We start from the raw sequence: 18824 nt of genomic DNA, 5'->3' as shown, positions 1-18824 counted from the left end.
ATGCGCTGTATGGGAGTGTGTTTTACAAAGAAAGTAGTTAATTACAGCGGACTGTACATTACAGTCCGGACATTACATTACATTACAGTACTGACGTTAATTACAGCGGACAATACTGTATGTCCGGGAGGCTAGTAGTATGGCGCCGATATTATCTATAAACCCAGTAGAATAACAGGCAATAAAATAATTTAGTCTGTATTTAGAGTTGTATGGAATTAGAGGAAATGTATCATATTTAGTATTGTATGATATTGTAACAAAGATACTGTATGTGTGGTAAGTAATGAGGGTTGTGTTGTGTGGGCAGACGATGCATCTACGGCCCGTGACGAGTGACCTGTGTCGGCCGGGGTGTGTGTGTGCGTCAGGCTACGTCCGTGACGCAGACACGGGCGCCTGTATCCGTCACAACGAGTGTCCCTGTCACCATGGTGGCCGCTCCTATGATGAGAAGGCCACCATCACTGAGGACTGCAACACCTGGTTAGTCACTATATGTATTATTATTACCCCCTTACATACTCTGATATGTGTACCAGACATACTCTTCCAGACATTCTCCTCCATACATACCCCTCTATACGTACTCTTCCATACGTACTCCTCCATGCATACTCCTTCATACATACGGTGTGGATGGTGTTCAGGTGTGGATGATGAAGAAACATTGTTCAGTGTTTGTCAAACAATTATTGATATACAGGAAAAGGAGGTGAAACCTAGAATGTGTCTGAACTGTTTTGTTCAGTGGCATAAATTAGATTAATTTCTCTGACACTTGAGAAGATGGGAAGTGTTGGGCAGGTGTGTGTGTGTGTGGGGGGGGGGGGGGGGGTGGTGTGTGTGTGTGGGGGGGGGGGGGTGTGAGTGTGTGTGTGTGGGGGGGGGGGGGTGTGAGTGTGTGTGTGTGTGTGTAATTACCTAAGTGTAATTACCTAAGTGTAGTTACAGGATGAGAGCTACGCTCGTGGTGTCCCGTCTTCCCAGCACTCTTTGTCATATAACGCTTTGAAACTACTGACGGTCTTGGCCTCCACCACCTTCTCACTTAACTTGTTCCAACCGTCTACCACTCTATTTGCGAAGGTGAATTTTCTTATATTTCTTCGGCATCTGTGTTTAGCTAGTTTAAATCTATGACCTCTTGTTCTTGAAGTTCCAGGTCTCAGGAAGTCTTCCCTGTCGATTTTGTCAATTCCTGTTACTATTTTGTATGTAGTGATCATATCACCTCTTTTTCTTCTGTCTTCTAGTTTTGGCATATTTAATGCTTCTAACCTCTCCTCGTAGCTCTTGCCCTTCAGTTCTGGGAGCCACTTAGTAGCATGTCTTTGCACCTTTTCCAGTTTGTTGATGTGCTTCTTAAGATATGGGCACCACACAACAGCTGCATATTCTAGCTTTGGCCTAACAAAAGTCATGAACAATTTCTTTAGTATATCGCCATCCATGTATTTAAATGCAATTCTGAAGTTAGAAAGCATAGCATAGGCTCCTTGCACAATATTCTTTATGTGGTCCTCAGGTGATAGTTTTCTATCTAGAACCACTCCTAGATCTCTTTCTTTATCAGAATTCTTTAAAGATTTCTCACATAATATATAGGTTGTGTGGGGTCTATGTTCTCCTATTCCACATTCCATAACATGACATTTATTAACATTAAATTCCATTTGCCAAGTGGTGCTCCATATACTTATTTTGTCCAGGTCTTTTTGAAGGGCATGACAGTCATCTAAATTTCTTATCCTTCCTATTATCTTAGCATCATCAGCAAACATGTTCATATAATTCTGTATACCAACTGGTAGATCATTTATGTACACAATAAACATCACTGGTGCAAGAACTGAACCCTGTGGTACTCCACTTGTGACATTTCTCCATTCTGATACATTGCCTCTGATTACTGCCCTCATTTTTCTATCAGTCAGAAAATTTTTCATCCATGATAGAAGCTTACCTGTCACCCCTCCAATATTTTCCAGTTTCCAGAACAACCTCTTATGTGGAACTCTGTCGAAAGCCTTTTTTAGGTCCAGATAGATGCAGTCAACCCAACCATCTCTTTCCTGTAATATCTCTGTGGCTCGATCATAGAAACTGAGTAAATTCGATACACAGGATCTTCCAGATCGAAAACCATACTGTCTGTCTGATATTATATCATTTCTCTCTAGGTGTTCTACCCATTTAGTTTTGATTAGTTTTTCCAATACTTTCACTATTACACTTGTTAATGATACAGGTCTATAATTGAGGGGGTCTTCCCTGCTGCCACTTTTGTAGATTGGAACTATGTTAGCCTGTTTCCACCCGTCTGCTACGATTCCTGTACACAGGGATGCCTGAAAGATCAGGTGAAGTGGAATGCTGAGCTCAGATGCACATTCTCTCAGAACCCATGGTGAAACGCCATCTGGGCCAGCTGCTTTGTTCTTACCGAGCTCCTTGAGCATTTTTTCCACTTCGTCTCTAGACACCTCTATGTGTTCTATCTATGTGTTATATCTATGTGTGTGTGGGTGTGTGTGTGTGTGGGTGTGTGTGTGTGTGTGTGTGTGTGTGTGTGTGTGTGTGTGTGTGTGTGTGTGTGTGTGTGTGTGTGTGTGTGTGTGTGTGTGTGTGTGTGTGTGTGGGTGTGTGTGTGTGTGTGTGTGTGTGTGTGTGTGTGTGTGTGTGTGTGTGTGTGTGTGTGTGTGTGTGTGTGTGTGTGTGTGTGTGTGTGGGTGTGTGTGTGGGTGTGTGTACTCACCTATATGTACTCACCTATATGTGCTTGCAGGATCGAGCATTGACTCTTGGATCCCGCCTTTCTAGCTATCGGTTGTTTACAGCAATGACTCCTGTCCCATTTCCCTATCATACCTAGTTTTAAAAGTATGAATAGTATTTGCTTCCACAACCTGTTCCCCAAGTGCATTCCATTTTTCTACTACTCTCACGCTAAAAGAAAACTTCCTAACATCTCTGTGACTCATCTGAGTTTCCAGTTTCCACCCATGTCCCCTCGTTCTGTTATTATTACGTGTGAACATTTCATCTATTTCCACTTTGTCAATTCCCCTGAGTATTTTATATGTCCCTATCATATCTCCTCTCTCCCTTCTTTTCTCTAGTGTCGTAAGGTTCAGTTCCTTCAGCCGCTCTTCATATCCCATCCCTCGTAGCTCTGGGACAAGCCTCGTCGCAAACCTCTGAACCTTCTCCAGTTTCTTTATGTGTTTCTTCAGGTGGGGGCTCCATGATGGCGCGGCATACTCTAAGACGGGTCTCACGTAGGCAGTGTAAAGTGCCCTAAAAGCTTCCTCATTTAGGTTTCTGAATGAAGTTCTAATTTTCGCCAGTGTAGAGTACGCTGCTGTCGTTATCCTATTTATATGTGCCTCAGGAGTTAGATTAGGTGTCACATCCACTCCCAGGTCTCTTTCTCGAATCGTTACAGGTAGGCTGTTCCCCTTCATTGTGTACTGTCCCTTTGGTCTCCTGTCACCTGATCCCATTTCCATAACTTTACATTTACTGGTGTTAAACTCCAGTAGCCATTTCCCTGACCATCTCTGCAGCCTGTTTAAGTCCTCTTGGAGGATCCTACAATCCTCGTCTGTGTGTGTGTGTGTGTGTGTGTGTGTGTGTGTGTGTGTGTGTGTGTGTGTGTGTGTGTGGGTGTGTGTGTGTGTGTGTGTGTGTGTGTGTGTGTGTGTGTGTGTGTGTGTGTGTGTGTGTGTGTGTGTGTGTGTGTGTGTGTATGTGTGGGTGTGTGTGTGTGTGTGTGTGTGTGTGTGTGTGTGTGTGTGTGTGTGTGTGTGTGTGTGTGTGTGTGTGTGTGTGTGTGTGTGGGTGTGTGTGTGTGTGTGTGTGTGTGTGTGTGTGTGTGTGTGTGTGTGTGTGGGTGTGTGTGTGTGTGTGTGTGTGTGTGTGTGTGTGTGTGTGTGTGTGTGTGTGTGTGGGTGTGTGTGTGTGTGTGTGTGTGTGTGTGTGTGTGTGTGTGTGTGTGTGTGTGTGTGTGTGTGTGTGTGTGTGTGTGTGTGTGTGTGGTGTGTGAAGTGTTGGCTCCCACAGCACGTGTGAGGGCGTGCACCGAGCACCAGTAATTACCTAAGTGTAATTACCTAAGTGTAGTTACAGGATGAGAGCTACGCTCGTGGTGTCCCGTCTTCCCAGCACTCTTTGTCATATAACGCTTTGAAACTACTGACGGTCTTGGCCTCCACCACCTTCTCACTTAACTTGTTCCAACCGTCTACCACTCTATTTGCGAAGGTGAATTTTCTTATATTTCTTCGGCATCTGTGTTTAGCTAGTTTAAATCTATGACCTCTTGTTCTTGAAGTTCCAGGTCTCAGGAAGTCTTCCCTGTCGATTTTATCAATTCCTGTTACTATTTTGTACGTAGTGATCATATCACCTCTTTTTCTTCTGTCTTCTAGTTTTGGCATATTTAATGCTTCTAACCTCTCCTCGTAGCTCTTGCCCTTCAGTTCTGGGAGCCACTTAGTAGCATGTCTTTGCACCTTTTCCAGTTTGTTGATGTGCTTCTTAAGATATGGGCACCACACAACAGCTGCATATTCTAGCTTTGGCCTAACAAAAGTCATGAACAATTTCTTTAGTATCTCGCCATCCATGTATTTAAATGCAATTCTGAAGTTAGAAAGCATTGCATAGGCTCCTTGCACAATATTCTTTATGTGGTCCTCAGGTGATAGTTTTCTATCTAGAACCACTCCTAGATCTCTTTCTTTATCAGAATTCTTTAAAGATTTCTCACATAATATATAGGTTGTATGGGGTCTATGTTCTCCTATTCCACATTCCATAACATGACATTTATTAACATTAAATTCCATTTGCCAAGTGGTGCTCCATATACTTATTTTGTCCAGGTCTTCTTGAAGGGCATGACAATCATCTAAATTTCTTATCCTTCCTATTATCTTAGCATCATCAGCAAACATGTTCATATAATTCTGTATACCAACTGGTAGATCATTTATGTACACAATAAACATCACTGGTGCAAGAACTGAACCCTGTGGTACTCCACTTGTGACATTTCTCCATTCCGATACATTGCCTCTGATTACTGCCCTCATTTTTCTATCAGTCAGAAAATTTTTCATCCATGATAGAAGCTTACCTGTCACCCCTCCAATATTTTCCAGTTTCCAGAACAACCTCTTATGTGGAACTCTGTCGAAAGCCTTTTTTAGGTCCAGATAGATGCAGTCAACCCAACCATCTCTTTCCTGTAATATCTCTGTGGCTCGATCATAGAAACTGAGTAAATTCGATACACAGGATCTTCCAGATCGAAAACCATACTGTCTGTCTGATATTATATCATTTCTCTCCAGGTGTTCTACCCATTTAGTTTTGATTAGCTTTTCCAATACTTTCACTATTACACTTGTCAATGATACAGGTCTATAATTAAGGGGGTCTTCCCTGCTGCCACTTTTGTAGATTGGAACTATGTTAGCCTGTTTCCACCCATCTGCTACGATTCCTGTACACAGGGATGCCTGAAAGATCAGGTGAAGTGGAATGCTGAGCTCAGATGCACATTCTCTCAGAACCCATGGTGAAACGCCATCTGGGCCAGCTGCTTTGTTCCTCCCGAGCTCCTTTAGCATATTTTCCACTTCATCTCTAGACACCTCTATCCGCTCTATGTTGTTCTCTGGAATTCTTATTGTGTCTGGTTCTCTGAAGATTTCATTTTGTACAAACACACTTTGGAACTTTTCATTTAATGTTTCACACATTTCCTTTTCATTTTCCGTGAATCTGTTTCCCATTTCCAACCTCTGGATATTATCCTTTACCTGCAATTTGTTGTTTATGAATTTGTAGAATAGGCCCGGTTCTGTTTTACATTTATCCCCTATCCCTTTTTCAAAATTTCTTTCTGCCTCTCTCCTTACTGCCGTATAGTTGTTTCTCGCATCTTTGTATCGCTGGTATGTTTGGGGGTTTGGCCTCTTCCTATACTGATTCCATTTTTGTGTCTTTTGGTCTCTTGCCCTCTCACAATTTCTGTCGAACCAATCCTGTTTTCTGGCCCTGCATCTCTGTTTTGGTATGAATGTTTGTGTGCCTTCCTCGTATAGTTTTAAAAATTTGGCATACATTTCATTTACTTCCCTGCCTAGCAACAATTCTGTCCAGTTACACTCATTAAAAAAAATTTCGAAGTTCCCCATAGTTGCCTCTCCTTAAATCGAGTTTATCAACTGTTTCAATGTCCCCATTTTCTTCTAGATGATATCTTAAAGCATATTTAATGTCTAACAGGACGTGATCACTCTTTCCCAAGGGAGGAAGGTACTGGATGTCAAAAATCTCTTCTTCTTTCCTGGTGAATACTAGATCCAGTACTGACGGTACATCTCCTTCCCTCATTCTTGTGGCTTGCTTTATGTGTTGATACAAGAATGTCTCCAGAATGAGGTTCACAAATCTGCATGTCCAAAAGTCCTCCGTCCTTGCTTCATAGGCCTCCCAGTCTATTGCTCTAAAGTTGAAGTCAACCAGTATCAACAGTCGTGATTTATCTTTATCTGCTTGTACAATAATATCTCTCATGACCATTATGAGGCCCTCTCGTTTGTCATCCAGTTCTTCCTTTGTCCATGTGTTGCTTGCAGGTGGGCTGTAGGTATTTACAATTATCAGCTTATCATCCTGATTCCAGACCTGCAATGCCATTATGTCAATATCTCGAGGGTTTTCAAGTATTAACTCTTTTACCTTCAGGTGTTTTTTCACCAGTACAGCCACTCCTCCTCCCTTCCTAGTTTTCCTGTCACGTCTCCAAACTGAGTAGCCTCTTGGGAATATGACTTCATTTATTATATTTCCTTCAAGTTTCGTCTCTGATAATGCAACAATATCTGGGACCCTAAGCTGGATTATATCTTGCAACTCCAAAGTTTTTGACCTCACTCCATCTATGTTGGTATATACAATTTTCAGGAACATGTTCCCTTTTCCTTTGCTCTTTACTCCCCCTTCCACTAATGATCTTGTTGCTTTGTTTTTATGTACCATTTCACAAGCTTTCCAGTCCCTGTCACTTTGTAAAAAAAAGAATTTCTGTCTTCTTCATTTCTATTCCCATTTAGACGTTTTGCCTCAATTAGGTTCATTTTCAGCTTTTCTCTGTCTTCCTTGGAGAGGTCTTGTCTTATTGACCAAAATTTGCCAACCTCATCACTCTGCAGTTTCCTGGCATTTCTTAGCACTTCCATCATGTTTTTCACTCCATTAAAGGTCACCCTTAAGGGGCGGTTCTTTTCTTTCTCATATTTTCCTATTCTTCTAAGATCACTGACATTTTCCTTTGAGCCTTCTCCTAAACCTACTATTTTCTCTATGATTTTCATCTCTTCTGCCAGTGCCCGGGGGCAGGTGTGTGTGTGTGGTGTGTGAAGTGTAGCCACCCACAACACGTGTGAGGGCGGGCAGTGGGCGTGCACAGAGCACCAGTGCCCGGGGGCAGGTGTGTGTGTGTGGTGTGTGAAGTGTTGGCTCCCACAGCACGTGTGAGGGCGGGCAGTGGGCGTGCACCGAGCACCAGTGCCCGGGGGCAGGTGTGTGTGTGTGGTGTGTGAAGTGTTGCCTCCCACAGCACGTGTGAGGGCGTGCAGTGGGCGTGCACAGAGCACCAGTGCCCGGGGGCAGGTGTGTGTGTGTGGTGTGAAGTGTTGCCTCCCACAGCACGTGTGAGGGCGGGCACCGAGCACCAGTGCCCGGGGGCAGGTGTGTGTGTGTGTGGTGTGTGAAGTGTTGCCTCCCACAGCACGTGTGAGGGCGGGCAGTGGGCGTGCACAGAGCACCAGTGCCCGGGCATCTGTACGGCGTGGGGGGACTCCCACTACAAGACCTTCGACGGGCGCCTCTACGAGTTCTACGGCACCTGTGACTACCTCCTGGCCAAGGGCAAGGCCTCCACGGCTGATCACTTCGAAGTCATCATACAGGTATGTCAACACAACATCTCACTCCAATTGAAAATCAATTTGATTGTTTAGAATATTAGGAGTAAATAGTTAAATATATATACATTTGTATGTGTAAAATACTGCAAAGATTAGAGTACAGAGTTTATCATTAAACTTGTTTCAAAGTAACTTAGTTTGACTATCATATTGAACAAGTCCACAAGGGCCGTGATGAGGGTTCGAACCTACGTCCGGGATGATCCCACACGCGCCTTAGTCGACTGCGCCACGACATGGTTAAAAGAATTGCAACCGGGAGTGCTACTGCCCTCACTCCCAATCTCTCCCGGTTGCAATTCTTTTAACAATGTCGTGGCGCAGTCGACTAATCCCGGACGTAGATTCGAACCCTCATCACGGCCCTTGTGTATTCGTTCATTTGACATATCACGCTATTGTGATTCCTGTGAGTACAATAATATTGTTAATGTAAATAGAATACCGTTTAGATTAATATATGAGATATAGTATTAATATATTGTGAGTAGTGTGCTAGACGCACATGTGAGCCTACATGTTGTTGATGATGGCGTGTGTGTGTGTGGTGCGCAGAATGTGCCGTGTGGGACGGACGGGGTCACCTGCGCTAAGTCCATCACCCTCAGAGTGGGCTCCGGCGACGCCCTCGAGGCTGTAGAGTTCTCCCGCAACAAGCCTACACCCACCAGGTCAGTCTTACACCTTGTGGGGCCAGGTACACCCACCAGGTCAGTCTTACACCTTGTGGGGCCAGGTGGTGTGAAGTGATATCATTTGTTTGTTATGACTTTCAGAAATATGACACGAACCATCATCCGTGAGGCTGGATTGTTCGTGTTCGCGGAGGTGACGGACATGGGGCTGGTGCTACAGTGGGACCGTGGCACCCGCGCCTACCTCAGACTCGACCCTGTCTGGAAGGGCAAGGTAAGCTACCCCTGCAGGCCACGCTAACCTTACACAAACCTAACCTAACCTTACACAAGTCTGGCTTACAGTATCATCATCATCACGCCTCTTCTCACGGGCAGGCAGGCAGGCATCACCACCGAGAAAAAAGGCAGCAATTGATTATTTTGTTATTTTCAGTTAAGTACATTACATTATTTAAAATATTCTTGCAACTTATTCGGAGGAAAGCATTACAAAGAAGCAGCATAATCCCAGCCGCTGTCAAATGTTCCCTAAGACTACATGTGTATGGTGATCCTTGTGAGTTGTCTACGGGAGACATCTTCCGTCACGCAGGGTGCAGTCGCACGTCCACAGACCTCCAGTATCATCTATTGATACTGGTAATGGCTCAAAAAGGCCTCCACTTACGGGCTATTCATGCCCGTGCCACCTTTTGGGTGGCTTAATCTTCATCAATCAGTCTGTGAGTTGTGGTGTAGACACCAGGCGCGGTCTTCTCACGCTTGACATGACACCTTCCTTGGACACTCACGCCGTCCTCTCCAGTGGTCACTAAGGACACAAAATGGTGTAACAAAACACCCCAAGCCTAACGTAACCCAATAACAACACATAGAAATCGTAAATGTTGTCGTGAATATGGTCAGCGTACTAGTTATGTACAGGTTGGCGAACATCTGTGCTTTCTGGGTTCGAGTCTCTTGCAGGGGGGTTGAGTTCAATGTGTGATAGTAATAATAACTGTAATTAAAAAAAATTGATTTGCTGCTTGTGTGTGTGTGGCGCAGGTGAGAGGTTTGTGTGGGAACTACAATGGCGACGAACAGGACGACTTCCAGACACCATCAGGAGGCTCCAGTGAGGTCTCCGTCAAGATCTTCGGGGACTCCTGGAGGCTACAGAACTACTGCCCCGACAGTATTTTGATCAAGGCAAGTCACAAGTGTCTTCATGCATTGCTTCATATTCCTTCAGGCTCATCTACCTCTTCTTAAACTGAGAAAATATACGAATGGAGATTTTTAGTTCAAATTTTATTGTGGCAGTTGTTAATTCACATTATATGAAGATTCAAAGTACTGAAGATTTTACGGCGATTTTTATTTTGAAAAACAAAACAAAATATGAATTGGCTTTTGTATCAAGTTTAATAACAGAACATTTATTAAAGATAGGAAAGTCGTTAAGTAAACAAAAGTTCTTTTTGATTATTTGGCTTAAGTAAAAATATATAGAATAAACTTAGATGTGTTTTAAATTCTGTTCTAGATAACTGTATATCATTCATCATCTCATTATATATCATTCATATTGTTTGATCGTAGTTGCATATTGAGGTTCATTATTGTCATTAATATTAATGTGTTAACGAGGCGGTGTTGCACACACCACAGGACACATGCAGCCTACACCCGCACAGGAAGGTGTGGGCGGCCGACCAGTGCGCGGTGCTCAAGACCCCAATCTTCGCCGCCTGCCATTCTGAAGTGCCTGTTGAACCCTACGAGGAACGGTAAATACTTCTTCTGAAGTATTGTATTACTCTTAAGAGTCTTATTGATGCGTATGTCTGAGGTGTGTATTGTGCCCCTTACACCCTGCTCTTGTAGTGTGACCTCTCTTGTGTGTTCTCTACAACACCCTGCTCTTGTAGTGTGACCTCTCTTGTGTGTTCTCTACAACACCTGCTCTTGTAGTGTGACCTCTCTTGTGTGTTCTCTACAACACCCTGCTCTTGTAGTGTGACCTCTCTTGTGTGTTCTCTACAACACCCTGCTCTTGTAGTGTGACCTCTCTTGTGTGTTCTCTACAACACCCTGCTCTTGTAGTGTGACCTCTCTTGTGTGTCCTCTACAGCACCCTGCTCTTGTAGTGTGACCTCTCTTGTGTGTTCTCTACAACACCCTGCTCTTGTAGTGTGACCTCTCTTGTGTGTTCTCTACAACACCCTGCTCTTGTAGTGTGACCTCTCTTGTGTGTTCTCTACAGCACCCTGCTCTTGTAGTGTGACCTCTCTTGTGTGTTCTCTACAGCACCCTGCTCTTGTAGTGTGACCTCTCTTGTGTGTTCTCTACAGCACCTGCTCTTGTAGTGTGACCTCTCTTGTGTGTTCTCTACAACACCTGCTCTTGTAGTGTGACCTCTCTTGTGTGTTCTCTACAGCACCCTGCTCTTGTAGTGTGACCTCTCTTGTGTGTTCTCTACAGCACCCTGCTCTTGTAGTGTGACCTCTCTTGTGTGTTCTCTACAGCACCTGCTCTTGTAGTGTGACCTCTCTTGTGTGTTCTCTACAACACACTGCTCTTGTAGTGTGACCTCTCTTGTGTGTTCTCTACAGCACCCTGCTCTTGTAGTGTGACCTCTCTTGTGTGTTCTCTACAACACACTGCTCTTGTAGTGTGACCTCTCTTGTGTGTTCTCTACAACACCCTGCTCTTGTAGTGTGACCTCTCTTGTGTGTTCTCTACAACACACTGCTCTTGTAGTGTGACCTCTCTTGTGTGTTCTCTACAGCACCCTGCTCTTGTAGTGTGACCTCTCTTGTGTGTTCTCTACAACACACTGCTCTTGTAGTGTGACCTCTCTTGTGTGTTCTCTACAGCACCCTGCTCTTGTAGTGTGACCTCACATGTGTGTTCTCTACAGCACCTGCTCTTGTAGTGTGACCTCTCTTGTGTGTTCTCTACAACACACTGCTCTTGTAGTGTGACCTCTCTTGTGTGTTCTCTACAACACACTGCTCTTGTAGTGTGACCTCTCTTGTGTGTTCTCTACAACACACTGCTCTTGTAGTGTGACCTCTCTTGTGTGTTCTCTACAGCACCCTGCTCTTGTAGTGTGACCTCTCTTGTGTGTTCTCTGTAATTTATGCTTTGAGATCAAAGCATAAATGTAATTGAAAAATGGGGAAATAAAGAAAAAACAATGATAATAATTACATGATGGATGGAACAGCAGAAATTGAAAGAGAACAGCAGAAGTAATTTAAAATAAATAAACAGAAGACTACAGTTTTCTTCAAGTTTATACATGGCGGATATCAGCAGTTATTCAAGTTGGTCAATAATTAATATTGTTTGAAAATAGCAAGACATAGGTTGACATTTAAGAGGTAAAAAAGGTTACATGGAGTTTATTAGGTAGTATTGTACTTAGTTTTTACTTAGTTTCATCTTTTTTGTCTACCCTTATATCTATCCATTCATCTATCCACTTATTCATTCATCTTTCCCTCTATCAATCATTCTTTTCATCCATCTATCTTTCTATCCACTCATCCGTCTATCTATCCGTGTATCCATCCATCTCTCTACCCATCCATCTATTTATCTATCTATATGTCTATCCATCTATCTATTATCCAATTATCTACTGACTGTCTGCAGCTCTGTCTTCCTCTGTCTGTGCATATCTCTTTCTTATAATACATCTACCAATGTGCTTTACTATACTTACTAATCTCTCTCATCTCATTTTTTTCTTGCAATGTATTTGTTATCTTTTTATTAATTCTGATAGAATTTACCTACTAAAAATTATCTGTTAGATTAAGGACCTGCCCGAAACGTTGCGCGTACTAGTGGCTTTACAAGATTGTAAATACTATGCTATGTATTCTCTCAAACCCAATGTACCTTCTTGTATATAAATAACTAAATTAAATAAATAAATATAAAAAATATTATAGTCTAATGTGTGGGTGGTCGCTGGTGAGAAGAGCAGAGTGGTGTGAAATACTGAAAAATAGAATAGTTACGCCTTTACGCTGACAAAGACGCGTCGCTGGAGAAAACTTTCAGGCTTTGGCAGGATCGTCTGTTATATGTAAATATGGACAAATTTTGAACAGCAGGAAACTTCTGTTCCTTTTCCTGAGATCAGTGAATTATAGTATATATTTCTATAGGAAATATATTTGATTAAAAACTTAGTTTTGGAAATATTTAGCTCCATAATATACTATGAGAGAATGTCTGTTTATCTGTCGAAACTTGGAGGCTAGATGCTTGGGGCTAGCCTCACACAAATTTGCAAAGGACGTGGTCCGGGGTACGGGATGAACATAAACTGGTCAAGATCTCCAGAATTCAAAAGGAAACAGCGTACCCGCATCGCATGATGAAAATAGGTGTAGAGAGCAGGAGGCCAAACACATGGTACCATCTGGGAAAGGAAATCTTTCAGGAGTCAGGAAGAGAAAGCTCTGGGGGTTGATTCACACCAGACCTGTCCCCTAAAGCCTACATCAAAAGGATAACATCAGCGGCGTATGCAAGGCTGACGAACATAGGAACTGCCTTCACAAACTTGTGTAAGGAACCATTAAGAACTTTGTATACCTCCATTAAGAACTTTGTATACCTCATATGCCAAAACAACATCTAGTCAATCACAAAATAGAGAGAGAGAGAGAGAGAGAGAGAGAGAGAGAGAGAGAGAGAGAGAGAGAGAGAGAGAGAGAGAGAGAGAGAGAGAGAGAGAGAGAGAGAGAGAGAGAGAGGGAGAGGGAGGGAGGGAGAGGGAGAGGGGGGGGGGAGATGGATGGGTTTAACGATTGTGAGTCAAGAACGAACCCGACTGCACTACCGGGACCCTACAGTACATACATACATCCTTTATATATATCAGTGTGTGGGCATGTATGGAGTGTGGGAGAGTGGTGGTTCTTAAAGGTCCAGAGTGAGCTAAGAGAGGAACCGGACTGGAACACGTTTACCCTTGCTAGCTGGGGACTGACCGGGGGGGAGGGGCGAAGGTTATGGGTAAGGGGGGGGGGCGGCGGTGGTTATGGGATGGGGGGGGGGGTGCAGGAGTTGCTTAATCATATATTTCTTTAATTAAGTCCTGCAGGGCTAGTATTCTTTTACGTGTCAAATGTACTAATTGTAAATAACAAAAAAATAATATTTGTACAGTATTTGGTTGATTGTGTATTTATTTAAATATTTACAGTACAAGAAAATAACATAAGTTTTGATATTTTAAGACATATATGATGTTACATCATCTTACAGCTGGTAAGGCACTACGGGCTCACCATAGCCCGTGCTGCTTGGAACTTTGTTCCAGGTAGCAAATCTTTAACAACAACACATTACAGCTGGTGCAGTGAGATGGAGAAGGGAGAGGTGGGGTTTGAACAGGAAGGAGACATGTAATAATAGCAGTCTCCGTGGTGTAGTGGTAAGACACTCGCCTGGCGTTCCGCGAGCGCTATGTCATGGGTTCGTATCCTGGCCGGGGAGGATTTACTGGGCGCAATTCCTTAACTGTAGCCTCTGTTTAACGCAACAGTAAAATGTGTACTTGGATGAAAAAAAGATTCTTCGCGGCAGGGGATCGTATTCCAGGGACCATAGGATTAAGGACTTGCCCGAAACGCTACGCGTACTAGTGGCTGTACAAGAATGTAACAACTCTTGTATATATCTCAAAAAAATGTCTGTCACTCTTAAATTTTAAAATTTTGCCCCGAGGGGCGAGTTTATTGGTCACTCTTGTGTTCTCTGTCCTGTCTGGCAGCTAGACAGTGACATAGAATCTGTGCATCCTGTACAGTACATCCTTACTACCTTCTAGACTGACAATGCCTAGACTCGATGTGTCTAGCCTAATAGCATGTCAAGCCTAGCAGTATGTCTAATCTGGCTGTTTAGTGTGACAATCTGTCTAGGATGACACTGTCTAGCCAGACAGTCTATTTCGCCTAAAAATGTGTCTTAAGGCCCAATTTGTGTAGCCTGACAATATATTTAGACTCGGTTTGTCTAGCTTGACAGCATGTCAAGACCGACAGTCTGTTTAGCTTGACAAAAAAATCAGTTTAGACCCAGATTGTCTAGCCTGACAGTCTGTATAGCCAAACAATCTATGTCCAGATTGTCTAGCCTGACAGTTTGTCTTGTCTGTCAAACTTAGCAGTATGTCTAGCCTGTTAACCTGTCTAAGCTTCCAGTGTGAATATCCTGACAGCATAGCCAGGCAGTATTTGCAGCCTGACAGTTTGTCTAGCATGTCAATTTGTTTAGCCTGACAATCTGTTGAGCAGGCAATCTGTCAAGACCCAGTTTGTCTAGTCTTTCTAGCTTGATTGCCTGTCAAAACTTACAGCTGTTTAGTGTGATAGCCTCGTGTTTCCCATGCTATATGGCCTGATTTCACCAGAAGAATCATTTATTGTAACTATGATATGATGGGACAACTTTTCCACCAATCTGGGAACTCTGTCCCTCCATACTTATCAAATCAGCACCTCCCTCGCTCCAGCGAACTTTTGTGCCCTGAATCAGGTGAGTAAATCTGGCCTGGAAGGTGTGCGTAACAACCAGATATTCACAGAATTGAGGTTCCTCTGTATGTACTCACCTAGTTGTGCTTTGGCTCTTTGGTCTCACCTCTCAATTGTTATGTATAATACATAATGTGTTATACTGTATATATATTATAATAATAATAAAATGACAAAAAGCTATCAACTGGTAAGTTTGTTAGTGAACTTGATAAGGCAGTACTGTATTATATTTTAGAATAAATGAATTACTGCAGTATTATATTATTATACCTTCAGACATACACATTGTGCCTGCTTTCTCATAATCTTGCCAAAATTGGGGTGATACTATATTAATCTGCTTAATCTTAATTTATTTATTTATTTATTTACAAGAAGGTACATTGGGTTTGAGAGAATACATAGCTTAGTATTTACAATCTTGTAAAGCCACTAGTACGCACAGCGTTTCGGGCAGGTCCTTAATCCAACAGATAATTTTAAGTAGGTAAATTCTAGCAGAATTAATAAAATAATAACAGATACATTGCAAGAAAAAAATGAGATGAGAGAGATTATAGTAAGTATATTAAAGCACATTAGTATATTAAAGCTCTAATTGATTACATTGACAGCTTGATTGGTAATTTAAACAAGATTAACAGACACCATACAGCAGATTGATTGCACATATAAGAAGACAGCAATGATCACAATGGTAAAGATGTTCAGATTGGGTACATAAGGATTGGGAGATTGGGTAGCAGTAGATACAGTGCAATTTTAAAGCAACAAGGTAAAAAAAAACTATGAAGATGAAATTAGGTACCTTTTTAGTTTTGTTTTTGAATGAAGGAAAAGTTGGACAGCTTTTCAATTCATTAGGGAGTGAGTTCCATAGACTGGGTCCCTTTATATGCATAGTGTTTACACAGATTAAGTTTGACTCTGGGGATATCAAAGAGATATTTATTTCTGGTGTGGTGATAATGGGTCCTATTACATCTGTCCAGGGAGAGTTTCAGAGCAGAATTTGCATTTAAGAACAGGGTTTTGTAAATGTAGTTGACACAAGAGAATGTGTGGAGGGAGTTAATATTTAGCATGTTAAGGGGTTTAAACAAGGAAGCCGAGTGTTGTCTGAAAGCAGAATATGTTGTTATTCGGATTAGCTGAATTTTGCTGGGTGATGATGGACTTGAGGTGGTTTGCAGTGGTAGACCCCCATGCACAGATACCATAATTAAGATAGGGATAGATTAGTGCATAATATAGAGAGATGAGAGCAGAGTTAGGAACATAATATCTGATTTTGGAGAGTATACCAACTGTTTTAGAGACTTTCTTAGTTATGTGTTGTATGTAATTACCTAAGTGTAATTACCTAAGTGTAGTTACAGGATGAGAGCTACGCTCGTGGTGTCCCGTCTTCCCAGCACTCTTTGTCATATAACGCTTTGAAACTACTGACGGTCTTGGCCTCCACCACCTTCTCACTTAACTTGTTCCAACCGTCTACCACTCTATTTGCGAAGGTGAATTTTCTTATATTTCTTCGGCATCTGTGTTTAGCTAGTTTAAATCTATGACCTCTTGTTCTTGAAATTCCAGGTCTCAGGAAGTCTTCCCTGTCGATTTTATCAATTCCTGTTACTATTTTGTATGTAGTGATCATATCACCTCTTTTTCTTCTGTCTTCTAGTTTTGGCATATTTAATGCTTCTAACCTCTCCTCGTAGCTCTTGCCCTTCAGTTCTGGGAGCCACTTAGTAGCATGTCTTTGCACCTTTTCCAGTTTTTTGATGTGCTTCTTAAGATATGGGCACCACACAACAGCTGCATATTCTAGCTTTGGCCTAACAAAAGTCATGAACAATTTCTTTAGTATATCGCCATCCATGTATTTAAATGCAATTCTGAAGTTAGAAAGCATAGCATAGGCTCCTTGCACAATATTCTTTATGTGGTCCTCAGGTGATAGTTTTCTATCTAGAACCACTCCTAGATCTCTTTCTTTATCAGAATTCTTTAAAGATTTCTCACATAATATATAGGTTGTGTGGGGTCTATGTTCTCCTATTCCACATTCCATAACATGACATTTATTAACATTAAATTCCATTTGCCAAGTGGTGCTCCATATACTTATTTTGTCCAGGTCTTTTTGAAGGGCATGACAGTCATCTAAATTTCTTATCCTTCCTATTATCTTAGCATCATCAGCAAACATGTTCATATAATTCTGTATACCAACTGGTAGATCATTTATGTACACAATAAACATCACTGGTGCAAGAACTGAACCCTGTGGTACTCCACTTGTGACATTTCTCCATTCTGATACATTGCCTCTGATTACTGCCCTCATTTTTCTATCAGTCAGAAAATTTTTCATCCATGATAGAAGCTTACCTGTCACCCCTCCAATATTTTCCAGTTTCCAGAACAACCTCTTATGTGGAACTCTGTCGAAAGCCTTTTTTAGGTCCAGATAGATGCAGTCAACCCAACCATCTCTTTCCTGTAATATCTCTGTGGCTCGATCATAGAAACTGAGTAAATTCGATACACAGGATCTTCCAGATCGAAAACCATACTGTCTGTCTGATATTATATCATTTCTCTCTAGGTGTTCTACCCATTTAGTTTTGATTAGTTTTTCCAATACTTTCACTATTACACTTGTCAATGATACAGGTCTATAATTGAGGGGGTCTTCCCTGCTGCCACTTTTGTAGATTGGAACTATGTTAGCCTGTTTCCACCCGTCTGCTACGATTCCTGTACACAGGGATGCCTGAAAGATCAGGTGAAGTGGAATGCTGAGCTCAGATGCACATTCTCTCAGAACCCATGGTGAAACGCCATCTGGGCCAGCTGCTTTGTTCTTACCGAGCTCCTTGAGCATTTTTTCCACTTCGTCTCTAGACACCTTTATGTGTTCTATGTTGTTCTCTGGAATTCTTATTGTATCTGGTTCCCTAAAGATTTCATTTTGTACAAACACACTTTGGAACTTTTCGTTTAGTGTTTCACACATTTCCTTTTCATCTTCCGTGAATCTATTTCCCATTTTCAACCTCTGAATATTATCCTTTACCTGCAATTTGTTGTTTATGAATTTATAGAATAGACCTGGTTCTGTTTTACATTTGTCCGCAATCCCTTTTTCAAAATTTCTTTCTGCCTCTCTCCTCACTGCCGTGTAGTTGTTTCTTGCATCTTTGTATCGCTGGTATGTTTGGGGGTTCGGCCTCTTCCTGTATTGATTCCATTTTTGTGTCTTTCGGTCTCTAGCCCTCTCGCAATTTCTATTGAACCAATCCTGTTTCCTAGTTCTGCATCTCTGTTTTGGTATAAATTTTTTTTGTGCCTTTATCATATATTTCACAAAACTTGCCATACATCTCATTCACTTCCTTGCCTAGCATCAAGTCTGTCCAATTATACTCACTAAAAAAATTTCTAAGGTCACCATAATGTCCTCTCCTGAAGTCTGGTTTTTCAACTGCTTCAACCTCCTTATTTTCTTCCAGCTTATAACGCATTGCATACTTTATTCCCAAAAAGACATGGTCACTTTTACCCAAGGGAGGAAGGTACTGAATGTCAAATATCTCTTCCTCCTTCCTGGTAAATATCAAATCTAG

General features: G+C 42.1%; 1 protein-coding gene across 1 annotated transcript in view; it reads left to right on the top strand.

The window, feature by feature from the left end:
• Positions 1-18824, top strand: part of LOC123745535 (hemocytin) — a 316051-nt gene that overhangs the window by 96593 nt on the left and 200634 nt on the right. The window contains exons 24-29 of the mRNA XM_045726144.2: positions 311-486; positions 7808-7988; positions 8562-8677; positions 8783-8915; positions 9692-9835; positions 10298-10416. Coding sequence (XP_045582100.2) covers positions 311-486; positions 7808-7988; positions 8562-8677; positions 8783-8915; positions 9692-9835; positions 10298-10416 — 869 coding nt within the window. The remainder of the gene's footprint in view (positions 1-310; positions 487-7807; positions 7989-8561; positions 8678-8782; positions 8916-9691; positions 9836-10297; positions 10417-18824) is intronic.

Source organism: Procambarus clarkii, chromosome 71 (genome assembly GCF_040958095.1).
Source record: "Procambarus clarkii isolate CNS0578487 chromosome 71, FALCON_Pclarkii_2.0, whole genome shotgun sequence".
NCBI classification, from domain to species: domain Eukaryota; kingdom Metazoa; phylum Arthropoda; class Malacostraca; order Decapoda; family Cambaridae; genus Procambarus; species Procambarus clarkii.
The sequence above is the reverse complement of the archived record's forward strand: the minus strand, read 5'-3'. Positions and strand labels throughout refer to the sequence as shown.